The following is a 14,987-nucleotide window of genomic DNA, read 5'->3' on the forward strand; positions in this document are numbered from 1 at the left end:
CACCTTGTTCAAGACAAATCTTTTTGTTCTTCTTTTAATAATGTGAATGAAATGATCATTCTTATTCAAAATGGCAAATAAGAGAATTCTTTGTATCAGGTTTGTGATGAATACATAACAAATTCTGCACAGTGAAATGATATATACAGTTAATATTTTGTATGACAAATGCTATAAAAACCTTTTAAAACTAAGCACAAACTATACTTCCTGTAACTTCCTCACAGCGTCACAATCCCCTACGCAGAGGGAATGCATAAAGGACGTCAGTGAGCAAAATGCGTTGTGCGGTGTCTAGTGCTCAGTCATTTGTCTCATTCCTTATACAGGAATAATGCACAATCCCTGTGTAATACAGACAATATCCTCTAGCCAATAGGGTCCCTTTAAAACAAGGAATGACATTTAACCCATTCATTAAGATTGTCACCAGTTAGTAAAATACACAATACTGGGTACTCTCTTTGTCACCAGGGTTTGCTTTTTTTCTGCAAATTTTTGGGCTTCAAATTGAAAGATATTTTTAAAAATGTTTTTTACAATATATTAGTTGCATTGTGGGGGGAGGGGCAACAAGAGCGGTGGATATTAGCACCTCCTCCTACAGGGCATACCATGAAACTAGTTACCAGTCTACTGCATACTGCCCCCTCCAAGGTGGATCTAGACATAAGACTGTATGACTCCCATCTAGGACGCCTTTCTAGCCCTTGAATGGCATCTAGGATCTACAGGCGCAAGACTGTCTGTCTGAGGTGTCCGAAATTCCGTCACTGTTCAGGCCTTCTGGTCCCTGGACCAATCGGGCCATCCCATAAGCCCGGGGTAGAAGTGCACGTCCCAGTGATTGGCAGTAACGCTAGAAATGACGGCATCACCCATAAGAACAAGGTCTAGTTTGTGCAGAAACCAAAAAAAAAACAAGCAAATAATATTAAGCAAAGAGCTCCGCAATCTTATAAAAAGAATTGTGTACGGAAACAAAAGTACTGAAAATAGATGTTTATTCTGTTTCTGTAACCTGGATGGGTGTAAATGGTACAACAGCTGTAACAGAGTTTGGTTTAATTCATAAGAGTTACAAATGAAAGAAAATAAAAAAAAAAGTGTCAGGAACCAATCGATGCGCCGTTATTACCAATAATAATCAGATACATTCGTTGAACACGTTCCTGGAACAGACCGTGTGCAGAGTAAACGTTTTTGTTTGTGGTAACAGCATGTTTTGTAGCTGTATAATATGAAGAGGATTCGGGGTGTCCTATAAGTCTCTGTTCCCTTATGTGGCTGCGCTGTGAGATATTGTGTCACTTGGGAACACTTTAGTCATTTTGTGAAAACCTCCCAATTAAGGACAAACTGCAGGAGAAGTAACGTATTACACATCACTGTCCTGATTCTGAATATGTAAAGAATACAGATCGGGAGATTTATTAAGCTGCGGTTTCACAAACTGCAAAAACAGAGGTGAGATTGCCGAAACCCCAGGATCAAGAAATGAAGATGGCCGGTAACTGTACCTCAACTACACTACAGCAATAAGGGGGCATCATTTATTACTTTCTAAAGGGGGCACAAATTATTTTATTAGTATAGAGGGGCACCTTTTTCCCCCCTTGGTAATCACTGGGCCGGGCACCTACCCTTCCCCTAGAGGACGGGAACAATGCTAATTAGCACGGCCGGTACTGAAGTTTGTTTTTTTTTTTGTTTTTTTTATATTTCTTTATTGAAGAATGTCAAACATGTACACATCAGTAAATAAATTAGAACAAAGATATGTTTATACTTAATAATCATGAACCAAAGTTTGTTTTTTTTTCACTAATGGAGGTTTCCCCTAAACCACATGTGAATTAGGGGTTTTGAAGCCCCCTGCAAACTGCTGAATAGAATCACCAGCGACCGTTTCGATGCATCCAACAAAATTAAACTTTAGTAAATCTACCCACATGTGTCCGTTGTATAGAGACACTGAGTGACTTATGGTTAGAGGGGATTGGACCTGTAAACAGTGTAGTTGGAGGTTTCATGGCATGAAAGTCAGATTCTAGATATCATTTATTTAGTACATTTTATAAAATAACAGCAAGAATGATTGGTTGCTATAGGCAACGTCTCCACTTTTCAAACCTGCAGTTTAGTAAATATACCCCTTAGTATCCTACACCTGTATAAAAGACACGTATAAAGGATAAAAAAAAAACTACATTACATGCATACATTTTTGCTCACTTTCTGAGTGCAGCTCTGTCCCGCCATATCCAGTTGTTACATTTTCTGAATCCAAAAACAATCCCTTCCTGTTTGAGTATTAATCCATGCGCTGATCGGTGCAGTCGCCCTGCGCTGGGACACAGATGGGAGAGAAGCAGATCTCCAGGCAGTTTGCTCCATGAAACCAAAGTATTTTGTGGTGTCCAGCGAGGGTGTGTTGTAAATGGAGCCACTGAATATTTTTTAGTTTAAAGGCTCTCGGTGGCCACCACGAACCATGGCTGTGGCACAAACGATTTCTTAGCCGTGTTTCCGATTCACAACTTACTTCTTTTTCTTTGTAAAGAGCTCAGCCACAGACAGACGCTTCCTCTTCTCTCCTGCAATTAAACAGATTAGATTCTTTATCGTTTTACAGAGTTTTTCTCTTAATGAGCCACAACCTTACATCTTAGATGTGACCAATACATGAGGAACATGTTATACACTAGTGGTAAATCCTGCTCTTATAATGGTCTCATCTTCGGTGGATTTACACAAAACACTCGTCAGTGTAACCCAGATACAGTCTGACTCCAGAGTGCCACATTTTACCATGCCACGATAAATGTGCATAAAGGGTAGATAGTGAATGAAGAACATACCTACATTTAGATACTAGATAGAAATATATATCACACACTCAGCAATGTAATTACCACATTAGTGACTTGGTTCTGTAATCACACATGGGGGCAGGAAAGGCCGACGAGTGTAACATGAAATGGGGACATTGAAATACCAACTGTTATAGGCAGAGTCCCCTCCACTGTATATCCCCAATGGTGCCCTGGGAACCTCAGGACAGAAGCAGAAGTATAATACGAGGGAGAGGATAGAACAAGGGTCCTAACAAGGAGAACAGCGGAAAAAGGACAGGGAAAAAAAACAATGAGCATTAATGTATGGGGGGGGGGGGGCAGTGTACCCCTCTGGGCTCAGGTTTATTACAAGCACAAATATCTCATGTTCTCATTTATCCATGGGGGGGAAGGGGGGTGGGGGGGGGGGTCACTCGGGACGTTCCAAAGCTGTCCAGGAGGGAGGGTACACTCAGAAATTTTCGGTGTGCTGCATCTTATGTCCAAAACTGACTTTTTTTAATGCAAAAATATTTGATCTATAGAACTTCCTGAAGACCAGGTGGCCGCTCTGCCATAGGTGCTCAGCCGAGGCTCTAGGCTGTGACAACCAAGAAACGCCCAATCTAGTGACATGTGGCCTCACACATTTCGGGACAGGCTATCTTTCCCCAATGTTAGCCTGGAACATTACCAAAGTCATCTAACTCTGGTGCAGGAAGAGGCCCGGGCTCAATAGATCTGGTTTTACAGGCAGGAGCCTCCCTGGGCAGTCTGCCATGTGCACCAGAACCTGATGGGCCAGTCCAGCGATGAATCACGTCCTCTCTTATTAGAGCAGTAAATCAGATAGAGATTCCAAAGAACAGACATGGCGTGTTCCAGAAACGCCTGCAGATCCCCTGTCCTGGAGCAGAAGGGCTCTGAGATGCCATCATGGTGACATCCGATTACTGGCACCCGTCCACAATCTGCTGAAGATCCTCTGGATGAATGGACAATTCCACATGCAATGACCGGAAGGTTTTGCTTCCTGGATCGCATATCCCAGCTGGTTCCTCCCATGGCCAGGTCACTCCTGGTGGTTTAGGTAAGTCCCCACCATGGTATTGGTGGATTGGAAACGGATGGTCCTTCCTCACAAGAACTGGTGCCCTCTGACTAGAGCGCTGAGAACTGCCCTGAGTCACAGCACATGTATCCGAAGCTTTGACTCCTACGTAGTCCAAAGAGCCTGGAACCAGCGCTGAAGAATAACAGACCCCCGGCCTTGAAGGCTAACATGTTGTGACAGCCTTACACAAGGCAACCGGGGGGCTGGCTGTTGGCAGAAGAAGGTGCCGATCACGGCATGTCTGCAGCCTGCACCGGCTAAGGGGTGCCGATTCCAACGTCAAACATACACCTAAAATAAAACCAACTGTAACAAAAGTTCACAAAAAGTTCACAGGCACTAAACAAGTCTGAGCTGTAGGGGGAGGAGCTTGAGTTTTTGCTGGTTAAATTTAAAGTGGCCAAACTCCAATCACCACTCTATACCCAGTATTCCAGTGTACCCCAAGGATAAAGGAGAAATAAAGTATATTTAAAAGCAACATCAGCTGGAGCGTTACAGGAACCTCTCCCCCTTCCTGGTCACTGCTCCTTTAAAGTAATAAACTCTTGGAAGGGTTGCAGCATAGCACCCCCTGAGCTGGCTTCCTATATCCAGGAATCGTCGTCATGGAAGACAATGCAAAAAGATCAAACGACAAATGTCAGTTATGCTTGCTGTAATATCACTGATAAGAGGTACAAAGTGCAGCTAGTTGAAGGGGTTTTCCACTTTCAGACAACTTTAATTTACTGCTTTGGACATGCCTTTCTGCCGGTTATAAAAAATCTGTTTTATTTAAACATTTGATTGAAGAAACAAAAAGTACAATTTAACCCAACAACCCACAAAAATGAGACATAACCGAGGGGTCTTAGAAACAAAACCTTGTCATGCGACCTTTACTCAGTTCTTTGCCCTATTTTTTTCCCTTCTGTGTTTTTCACCAAAGCCTTTGTATGATCTGAGCAGGTCAGAGTAATGTTCACAGAATGAAAAGGCTGCTCTGCGGATACGACAGCAGCCAACGTAGCGATCAGATCAGAGTGATAATACATAACGGATATATATTATAAGAGACACTCTGGGTCCCAGAATGCATTGTGATACAGGTATTAGTTTAGCAGTTTGTAGTTTCAGAATGAGTTACATTGGAAACGGTCCTGTCTATCACTAATATGGACAGTGTGTTACATAAGACTATCCGACTAATGCCCTCAGCTCGAAAACAAAGGCTGTGTTCTTACCCTTTTTATCTGTATCGCTCGGACCTTGTGTGTGCTCGGCACCAGCTCCCGATCGCCTTGCGTACGCCGCCTTCATGCGTTGGATGTTCTGCTTGCTGACCGTCTCGTGCACCACGATAGGTTTGGGGTAATCTTTACCAATGATGCAGCCGGCTCTCTCCTGCAAGCTGCGGGGGGCTTTCCAGGGTTCATAGATATATTCAGCTGGAAACTTCCTCAGAACCGGCAAATACTTCCTGCAGACATAGGAAGTACAGAATAAGTATCAGCGAACTGACAAGTACCAGGGACAAAACAATGTATCACCAATTCATTCTCTGATTATTGCCTTTCAGTCTGACCAACAATAGCGACAGATGCTAAAACTGCATTACGTTTAATTTTAACTAATTACGGCCCAACATTTCCTAAATATTTAAGGACAGGATCATCAGCTGCATTTATTTATATAGCGACAGCAAATTTCGTAGCGCTGTACAATTGACATCTTTCACTTGTACCCACTTTATGTAATCACCGGTCTTGTCCGTTTTCTTGCCAAACGCCACCGGAGAGTACACGCGGAAGAACTGGTGAAAGAAGGCGCTCGCTGACAGCCACTGCCAGTTCCCTGCGTTTAGCGACCAGTCTGCATCCAGCAGCAGCATCTCAAACACCTGCAGGTAGAGAACGGGGGGAAGAGACAGATAAACCGGACGAAAGATCAGAGAACAGAATCACTTCTGACCGTACGACATAAAATCAGCCGCAGAGGAGATCTACAGATCAGATCTACTCGCAGGTCCTAGAAACGTACAATCCCGGAGGCCAGATCTCTGTGTCATTAGTCAGTGACCTCCAACTCTCACCGAGCCACCCACAAAAAACATTCTCTGCAACAAAACTCAACTGTCCCTTAGTTCTCAATCTGCATTATGGTGTGCTGTTTATTATGTGTGTAATTTAGCGTACAAAACAGACAGCGAAGGTTATTTTCCAAGTGCAAAATATGTTGCTGTCTAGCGCATCGCATTTTACACCCATTCGTCTGCTGAGCGTACAACTATAAATATATACATAATATCACACACGTTGCTTTTGGAAACTGCTACCGTGAAAACTCTGTCACATTTGTGTAATCAGGTTTTGTATTAAGCTGAAAGTCCCGAAATGTGGACTTGCTCCCATTGGAAGGGGACGTTTTTACAGTCACTGAGATCCTGACGCATTATTCCATGTGCTTCCGATATAAACGGGCACGTGAGAAACATAACTTGCTGTGCAGGGCGACCCTGACAGCGCAGACAGCTTCCAGTTAGAGGACAATGGTCACACACATTGATGCGTTCATCAGATCAGATTATGTTCTGGAGATAAGGCTTCCATTTTATTCCCTTTAACCTGACCTTTTGACCTTCTTCCCACGATATCCACAAGTCCCCACGTGTCAGGAAACAGGCGACGGCGTGCCGAGCCAGGTGGTGAATCCAGCCCTCCGTCCTCAGCTGAGTCATGATGGCGTCGATGAAGGGGTAACCGGTTCTACCCTGGGAGAGAGAAGAGTAACATGAGGAGGACTAAACCAGGATATCCTGAAGAGATGCACTGTTCTATTAACATGCAATGTGCGCCCTTTCTGGGACACATAGTACTAATTATACATTTTATTTATTATTTTAATTTAGATTATTACAGGAGAGAATAAGAATAATTACCAAAACCTAGAAAAATAAAATGACCCATCGTTTTGCCCCTTGTTATTGTTATCCCACAAATATTGGCGATTTTACAGCGTTCAATAGATGGCAAGGGGGATCCAACGGTGAGGAACCACTTTTTAGGTTTCCCAGCAGCTACACAAGAATCAGGGGCCGTCACTGCCAGGTTCTTATAGGGGGTAGGTCGCTGCTACGAGAGCACCTGCGCACACTGGCCGGATAGGTACAGAGCATGTACAGTTACACCTTGGCGTGCCAATAGGTTAACGTACAGACAGAGTCCCGCCTCCGCGGAGCCGTTCCACCAATCAGGGTCTGTAAGTCCTCCATGTTACTCACCTCACTCCACGCTTGGAGATGCTCCTTGTTCTCAGCCCAATCGACCTGGACGCAGACGGGATTTCCTTCCATCCTGTTGAAGTTGGGGATCCCGGCCCCCGCTGTGTAAAAGAACTCTCGCCACAGCAGCTGTCCGTGGAGTGACACGGGGGGGCTGGAGTGCTTCTTCTGAGAGACGCAAGAGATCAGAGGATTTAATCTGCCCTTTTATCTTCAACGTAATGACATAGCGGAAATAGCAGATTGGTTGCGTTGGGTTACAGCACCTATCAGATCTTAGCTATCATGTGTATGGGACAAGTCTGACTAATAGAAGCAAACATCCAATTGGTTGCTACATGTTTAAGCAACCAATTGACTCTCTCAATCGTATGGGAGGACATCAGTGCACAGGGTTCCAGAGCTAGGACGTCTGTGACATCTACTAACCAGGCTGCGCTGTGTATTTACCTACAAAACTACCATTACTTCATATCTGACCCATACAGATGTCAAGTCATAAAGCATGATCCGATGATATACACAGATATGGCGGAATCTAAAATAAATTAAACTATATCTGAACAAATCACGAACGCCAACTCTAAGCCAAACTCGACACGACTGGAACACGGCTTCCTGTCCTATCTACATTTATACCAACAGTGTTTGTTTCAGATGACGTATTGTAAGAAACTATTTCTAGCTACTAATGAACATAACACTTTATACTGATATAACATGAATACATTTGTATCTGGATGAAGTATCTACTGGTTAGTCTGTTGGACATAAAACTACAGGAAGGGAGATGAACTTTATCCATGAGTGATAACATTTACAGCCGAAGCTTAGGATGATCACTTTATATGTAAAAGACAACACAGAAGTACAGAGATCTATTACTGCTTATAACACATAGGGCTGGTCGTACCAAACAAGCGAACGTCATGTTTACAAATCACTGCTCCCCTCAGCGCCATCACTGATACTTCTATTCCGTGGCTGCGATTCTTCAAGTTTCTTACCTGGGTTGATTATTTTTAAAATAGTTTTATAAAATTTTTTTTAAGGTAGTGACATGTAGGCACTTTGTGTACCCAGATATCTCCGGGATCAGACTTATACACTGCACATACACACAGTGTAAACTCCAGCTTCATGCACACGGATACGCTCTGTGATTGCTGCGGGCAATGTTCATTAGGAGTATCCACGCTCATGTAGCAACAAGTTGCATTGTGAAAGCTCTGGATTCCTGGGCCTGAAATATGCAAAGTGCCTGCGTGGCACTAGCCTATAAAAGGACCATAAAATTGTATCTATTAAAAACAATCAATCCAGGTAACACAACCACCCACAAAATAAAAGTCTGCTTGACGGTAGAGCAGAAACGCGTGGGGGCACAAGATGGGTGCTGCTAGCCTGAGGGCACAGCTGCACCTGCTTTCTATCACACCGTATAAGCACTGCCATTTGTGTTTATGATTATATAAGCCGGTTAGTGACTTTGTCTCACCCCCTGGTAGATCTCTGCCAGTTTCCAGTAAAAGGTGCGCGCAGACAGACATCCGAACTTCATGTAGGGGCTCAGCACAGTGGTACTGGGTGTTAGAGAGTTAGGTTCTGTCTCCGGCTTCTTAAAGTTACACACCCACGTCTGAGGGCAAAGAGGACAAAAATGTCACAATATTAGCATAAAAACTACATTAATATATCTCTATTATTTGTTTTATCTATTACATAGAAGGTCACTGGCATGAGGGAGGGGAAGGCTGTTCGCCTTTGTGTCTGTCTACGGGGCCATAGCCAGCTACTCTAAGGCACCCCAACACCTCCGGTGAATGCCAGAGTTGCCGGTCCGGGTCCTGACCGTTTTCTTCATGTGATGGTCCAGCCGTCGCAGTGCCTCGCTCTCTCCCCCAGGATACAAGTGTGGTCCGAGCTCCTTGACGTCTTGTCCCAGCTCCTCCAATGTGGGGATCCCATATTTCTCCTCGTAGGACGCCTTCCACGGCGTGCGGCAATCTGATGGAGCGGGGAGTGAAAGAGCCGATTGAACAATGACTAATAACTGGAGCACACATCCACAGCCACCTGCGATCTGTGATAGTCGCTGTATGATCAGCGTGGGAAATGTTTTATATACAGAATAGGAAAACCTTGTACACTAAAGTCTGTCTGATGCATCAGCGCAACATCGATCAGCTAAAATGTACAAGACACATTAGGCCTGATGGACGCAGTGACTGATTTTGAGTGCATCATACGCAAAATCACTGCGCATGTCCAGATCCAAACCATACGCCAGTAAACGCAGCCCTGTCCGTTCCGTTTTCAAGAGCAAAAGACACATACTACAGCCTAATTTCGGGGAGTAAATGGGGCGTTTTGCTGTATTCAAGGTACAGTAGGGAGTGCCAAACTCTACTCCAAAGCTACAGGTCAGGTGTAAGTGCTGATTACTAGTGATGACGGCTGTGTATACAGCTAGAACATGTGTTTGTATCAGCAGCTACAGGGCAGGTGTAAGTGCTGATTACTAGTGATGACGGCTGTGTATACAGCTAGAACATGTGTCTGTATCAGCAGCTACAGGTCAGGTGTAAGTGCTGATTACTAGTGATGACGGCTGTGTATACAGCTAGAACATGTGTCTGTATCAGCAGCTACAGGTCAGGTGTAAGTGGTGATTACTAGTGATGACGGCTGTGTATACAGCTAGAACATGTGTCTGTATCAGCAGCTACAGGGCAGGTGTAAGTGCTGATTACTAGTGATGACGGCTGTGTATACAGCTAGAACATGTGTCTGTATCAGCAGCTACAGGTCAGGTGTAAGTGCTGATTACTAGTGATGACGGCTGTGTATACAGCTAGAACATGTGTCTGTATCAGCAGCTACAGGTCAGGTGTAAGTGCTGATTACTAGTGATGACCGCTGTGTATACAGCTAGAACATGTGTCTGTATCAGCAGCTACAGGGCAGGTGTAAGTGCTGATTACTAGTGATGACGGCTGTGTATACAGCTAGAACATGTGTCTGTATCAGCAGCTACAGGTCAGGTGTAAGTGCTGATTACTAGTGATGACGGCTGTGTATACAGCTAGAACATGTGTTTGTATCAGCAGCTACAGGTCAGGTGTAAGTGCTGATTACTAGTGATGACGGCTGTGTATACAGCTAGAACATGTGTTTGTATCAGCAGCTACAGGTCAGGTGTAAGTGCTGATTACTAGTGATGATGGCTGTGTATACAGCTAGAACATGTGTTTGTATCAGCAGCTACGGGTCAGGTGTAAGTGCTGATTACTAGTGATGATGGCTGTGTATACAGCTAGAACATGTGTCTGTATCAGCAGCTACAGGTCAGGTATAAGTGCTGATTACTAGTGATGATGGCTGTGTATACAGCTAGAACATGTGTTTGTATCAGCAGCTACAGGTCAGGTGTAAGTGCTGATTACTAGTGATGACGGCTGTGTATACAGCTAGAACATGTGTTTGTATCAGCAGCTACAGGTCAGGTGTAAGTGCTGATTACTAGTGATGATGGCTGTGTATACAGCTAGAACATGTGTTTGTATCAGCAGCTACGGGTCAGGTGTAAGTGCTGATTACTAGTGATGATGGCTGTGTATACAGCTAGAACATGTGTCTGTATCAGCAGCTACAGGTCAGGTATAAGTGCTGATTACTAGTGATGATGGCTGTGTATACAGCTAGAACATGTGTTTGTATCAGGAGCAACTCTAACAATGTGTTTCAGTAGACATTAAGTTCATCCTAATGTATTTCATGAGGGGGGGGAGGTGTTACTGTTTTTCATTAATGCCTATATTATATTATTAACTGGTGACACAAATTCTATATTTATTTTTCCGGTGCATTATTTTGCGAATCTATAATTCACATAGGTACAGCGCACCTGTCTTCAGATCCATGCCTTGATAATTTCGGTAGTGTGTGGAGCTAATTTACGCATGTTCTAAAACAAACACAGGGTGCGCTCAGTGTGCACCGTGATGCATCAGGCCCAGTATTTTTAATACATTACTTCTAAATGGAAGGAAGGAAGAAAGGACTTCGAGCTGTAACAGTTTATAATACCACCCGTGTGTACACACATATACTTTCCACAATGCTGCTATTGTCTCTGGCTCAGAGTTCTCTATCTGGTAAGTAAATCACTTTTGGTAGCTGTCATAGCTAAGCATACACTGAGACTATTATGTGCTTTGGTATAAGACATATAAAGACGGCTATTATTAGCAGATACTTCAGGCTGAACAGTCATTACATCCGCCCTGAATCAGAAACTGCTTCGTAACGACACCTGATGAGAAGGAATCGCTCAATCTGTACCTGTCACGGTTTCTATCGTCGGAGCATGGCACGGGCGTTTCGGGGGGCCTATAGACGCCAAGACGGTTTGCAGGCGGACATAGGTCAGAGGGGGCTTCCCATTGTTTTCGGCGATGACCCTGCAGGACAAGGAGTGGCGTTACATACAGCACAATAACAACTAATAGCTTAAATAAAGGGGAGCGTTACCGGATTACTGGAAGAAACGCAGCAGAGATACAGTTATTAGACCGTCCCAGGCTGCACCCACGTGTACCCGTGGTCCAATGCTCTGCGCTGCGTTTGTCTCATGGTGAACGCAAACTGACCACAATTTAAATAGGGATCGGTGATCCCTACGCACAATATAATGTTTATATACATGAGGATGAATGAATAGTGAAAGCTCCGTTCCTGCGTCACCCCGTCTTCCCTCCATTAGCCATGTGTATGATCACTGCTCCGTAGTGTGTAACATTAAAGGGGAACTCTACTGACTCCACTGTTGTCCTCAGATACAACACATTATTATAAACACGGCACACACCAGTACACACCAGCAAGAGATATAAGTATGTTTACCTGTTATGAGTCAGAGTTATGATTCCCTCCCAGATAAACCATAAAATTGTAACCACAAGGAATGCACACGGGTTATGTCTCCAGCAGAACTCCCCTGGAGAGTTCTGGTTCGGGAAAGGTGATCAGGGCCCACGCCCCAAAACGTCAATCAGCTCCACCTTTTTTGTAAAAAAACAAAAAGGTAGTTCTACTGAAGACCTGTGTGCATTCCTGGGTCTTGTAGCATTTTCGGCACAACATAGACACAATTGTACTCAATACACAGTCCAGGAGCATATCTGTTTCCACGTCCAATGCGATGCACCGACACTAGGGGGAGCCGCTGCCTCTAATACACCACTTGCCTTGCACAAGTCCGCAGCGAGCAGGCAGGACTCACCTGTCTATATCATACAGGGTGTTCGACACCCTCTGAACCACTTCCACATGGTGTTGATCCGCCAGCCTCTCCACCTCCGCATCCCGCTGCCTCGAGTACGGCTCCGTGTCCACTTCAAAGGTCAGACGGGTCACCTTCCACTTCTCGAACAGCAGGGGGAAGACCTCCGCCGGTTTCCCTCTCACCACAAACAATCTGCAAAGAACATAATGAGCAAAGCGTGAACCAGAAGAGCTGACAATCTGCCATCATACAGAAACATATCATATACACGGCCTTTTGTACTCTACATTAGGAGTATGAAACGGATCCATCCGTCCAGCATAACGCCACTGAAAAATAAAGTTACCTAATTCAAATCATTATGCTGGCTCCTTGAAGTCCTATTATCAGCGGGGTTACCCTTTAAGGAAGAACAGGACAGGGGTCCTCGCACAATGCCGACCAGCTGTCTGGTAACATCATACATAGATTAGGGGGCTCATTTTGTACGCTCGTTCCCAGAAATATACATTATATAACTTTTTTTTTTATTTTAGAGAAAATAAATTTGAATATCTCATTTAAGAAGGTGTATTTACAAAATAAACCCTGACGGAGAATGTCATGGCCCCGGAGCAGAAGGGCCACAGGGCCCCCCTGCAGCCCCCGGTATATAAACCCTGACACCAGCCCCTGGTACCTGCTGCTGATTTTCTTCAGGTTCTCATCCAGATCCTTCAGGGCCTCGATGAGGAATCTCCAGCGGTTGGCGCTCACTCCCATGTTCCTGGGGAACCAGGGGTCCAGGATGAAGATGGGGTACAGCTCGGCGGAGTCCCTGATGGCTGCCAGCAGGGCCGGGTTATCGTGGAGACGCAGCCCCTTCCTGAACCAGTGGATGGAGCGGTGGCCCATGACAGCAGCGTCCTGTGCGGTGTCACATATATATATATATATACAGCTATAGGGATATACAGGGAGGGTGTCACATATATATATATATATATATATATATATATATACAGCTATAGGGATATACAGGGAGGGTGTCACATATATATATATATATATATATACAGCTATAGGGATATACAGGGAGGGTGTCACATATATATATATATATATATATATATATATATATATATATATACAGCTATAGGGATATACAGGGAGGGTGTCACATATATATATATATATATATATATATATATACAGCTATAGGGATATACAGGGAGGGTGTCACATATATATATATATATATATATATATATATACAGCTATAGGGATATACAGGGAGGGTGTCACATATATATATATATATATACAGCTATAGGGATATACAGGGAGGGTGTCACATATATATATATATACAGCTATAGGGATATACAGGGAGGGTGTCACATATATATATATATATATATATATATATATATATATATATATATATATATATATATATATATACAGCTATAGGGATATACAGGGAGGGTGTCACATATATATATATATATATATATACAGCTATAGGGATATACAGGGAGGGTGTCACATATATATATATATATATATATATACAGCTATAGGGATATACAGGGAGGGTGTCACATACATATATATATATATATATATATATATACAGCTATAGGGATATACAGGGAGGGTGTCACATATATATATATATATATATATATATATATATATATATATATATATATATATATACAGCTATAGGGATATACAGGGAGGGTGTCACATACATATATATATATATATATATATATATATACAGCTATAGGGATATACAGGGAGGGTGTCACATATATATATATATACAGCTATAGGGATATACAGGGAGGGTGTCACATATATATATATATATACAGCTATAGGGATATACAGGGAGGGTGTCAGTGATACATCCCTGGTGATATAGATTATCCACCATACAGGGCACCAGTGGATGGAGCCGTGGCCCATGGCGGCAGCGTCCTGTGCGGTGTCACATATATATATATATATATACAGCTATAGGGATATACAGGGAGGGTGTCAGAGATACATCCCTGGTGATATAGATTATCCACCATACAGGGCACCATGGGATGGATGATGGCAGTGCTGGTATTAGCAGAGTAGCAGTGTAGGGTTAGTGCAGCAGTATGATAGGAGGAGTAGTCTAGTATTATAAGTGTAATAGTCTAGTATTGCTGAAACAAAGTGTAGTATTAGTAGTATCAGTACTGGTGTAGTATTACAGTACCGTATTACAGGAGTACTAGTAGTATCAGTACTGGTGTAGTATTACAGTACCGTATTACAGGAGTACTAGTAGTATCAGTACTGGTGTAGTATTACAGTACCGTATTACAGGAGTATTAGTAGTATCAGTACTGCAGTATTACCTGAGTATCAGCCTCTCACACAGGGACCCGGATGAAGGACCGGATAACGTGACGTCACACTCCACGAGCTGTTATAAAACACTCGGTTACACACAGGGCGGGGCCT

The 14,987-nt window shown here is 43.5% G+C and overlaps 1 protein-coding gene across 6 annotated transcripts; it reads right to left on the minus strand.

Annotated features, from left to right (window-relative positions):
* Positions 1 to 1,809: 1,809 nt before the first annotated feature.
* Positions 1,810 to 14,959, minus strand: LOC142107211 (cryptochrome-1-like). 6 transcript variants are annotated; one of them, XM_075190460.1, is made up of 11 exons: positions 14,882 to 14,959; positions 13,180 to 13,406; positions 12,498 to 12,692; positions 11,558 to 11,676; positions 9,066 to 9,220; positions 8,712 to 8,852; positions 7,214 to 7,381; positions 6,563 to 6,703; positions 5,682 to 5,833; positions 5,178 to 5,413; positions 3,237 to 4,242 (listed from the first exon to the last, which is right to left on the minus strand). In XM_075190460.1, the coding sequence occupies exons 2-11, from the start codon at positions 13,392 to 13,394 to the stop codon at positions 4,115 to 4,117; spliced, it is 1,650 nt and encodes a 549-aa protein (XP_075046561.1). In that variant the 5' UTR covers positions 13,395 to 13,406; positions 14,882 to 14,959; the 3' UTR covers positions 3,237 to 4,114. The 6 variants fall into 6 exon arrangements, with proteins under 6 accessions (XP_075046564.1, XP_075046561.1, XP_075046562.1 ...); XM_075190461.1 differs by lacking the exon at positions 14,882 to 14,959 and adding an exon at positions 13,649 to 13,679 and having other exon boundaries at positions 13,180 to 13,408; XM_075190462.1 differs by lacking the exon at positions 14,882 to 14,959 and adding an exon at positions 13,521 to 13,537 and having other exon boundaries at positions 13,180 to 13,408.
* Positions 14,960 to 14,987: the final 28 nt, after the last annotated feature.

The sequence above is a fragment of the Mixophyes fleayi genome, chromosome 11 (genome assembly GCF_038048845.1).
Source record: "Mixophyes fleayi isolate aMixFle1 chromosome 11, aMixFle1.hap1, whole genome shotgun sequence".
In the NCBI taxonomy this organism is placed as follows: domain Eukaryota; kingdom Metazoa; phylum Chordata; class Amphibia; order Anura; family Limnodynastidae; genus Mixophyes; species Mixophyes fleayi.

Coding starts and splice junctions, on each gene's coding strand:
- LOC142107211 (XM_075190460.1), bottom strand. CDS start 13,394: ATGGGCCACCGCTCCATCCACTGGTTCAGGAAGGGGCTGCGTCTCCAC. Junction 9,221..11,557: donor GACGATAGAAACCGTGACAG/GTACAGATTGAG, acceptor CCGCTCCATCAG/ATTGCCGCACGCCGTGGAAG. Junction 6,704..7,213: donor ATCTCCAAGCGTGGAGTGAG/GTGAGTAACATG, acceptor TCTCTCTCCCAG/GGTAGAACCGGTTACCCCTT.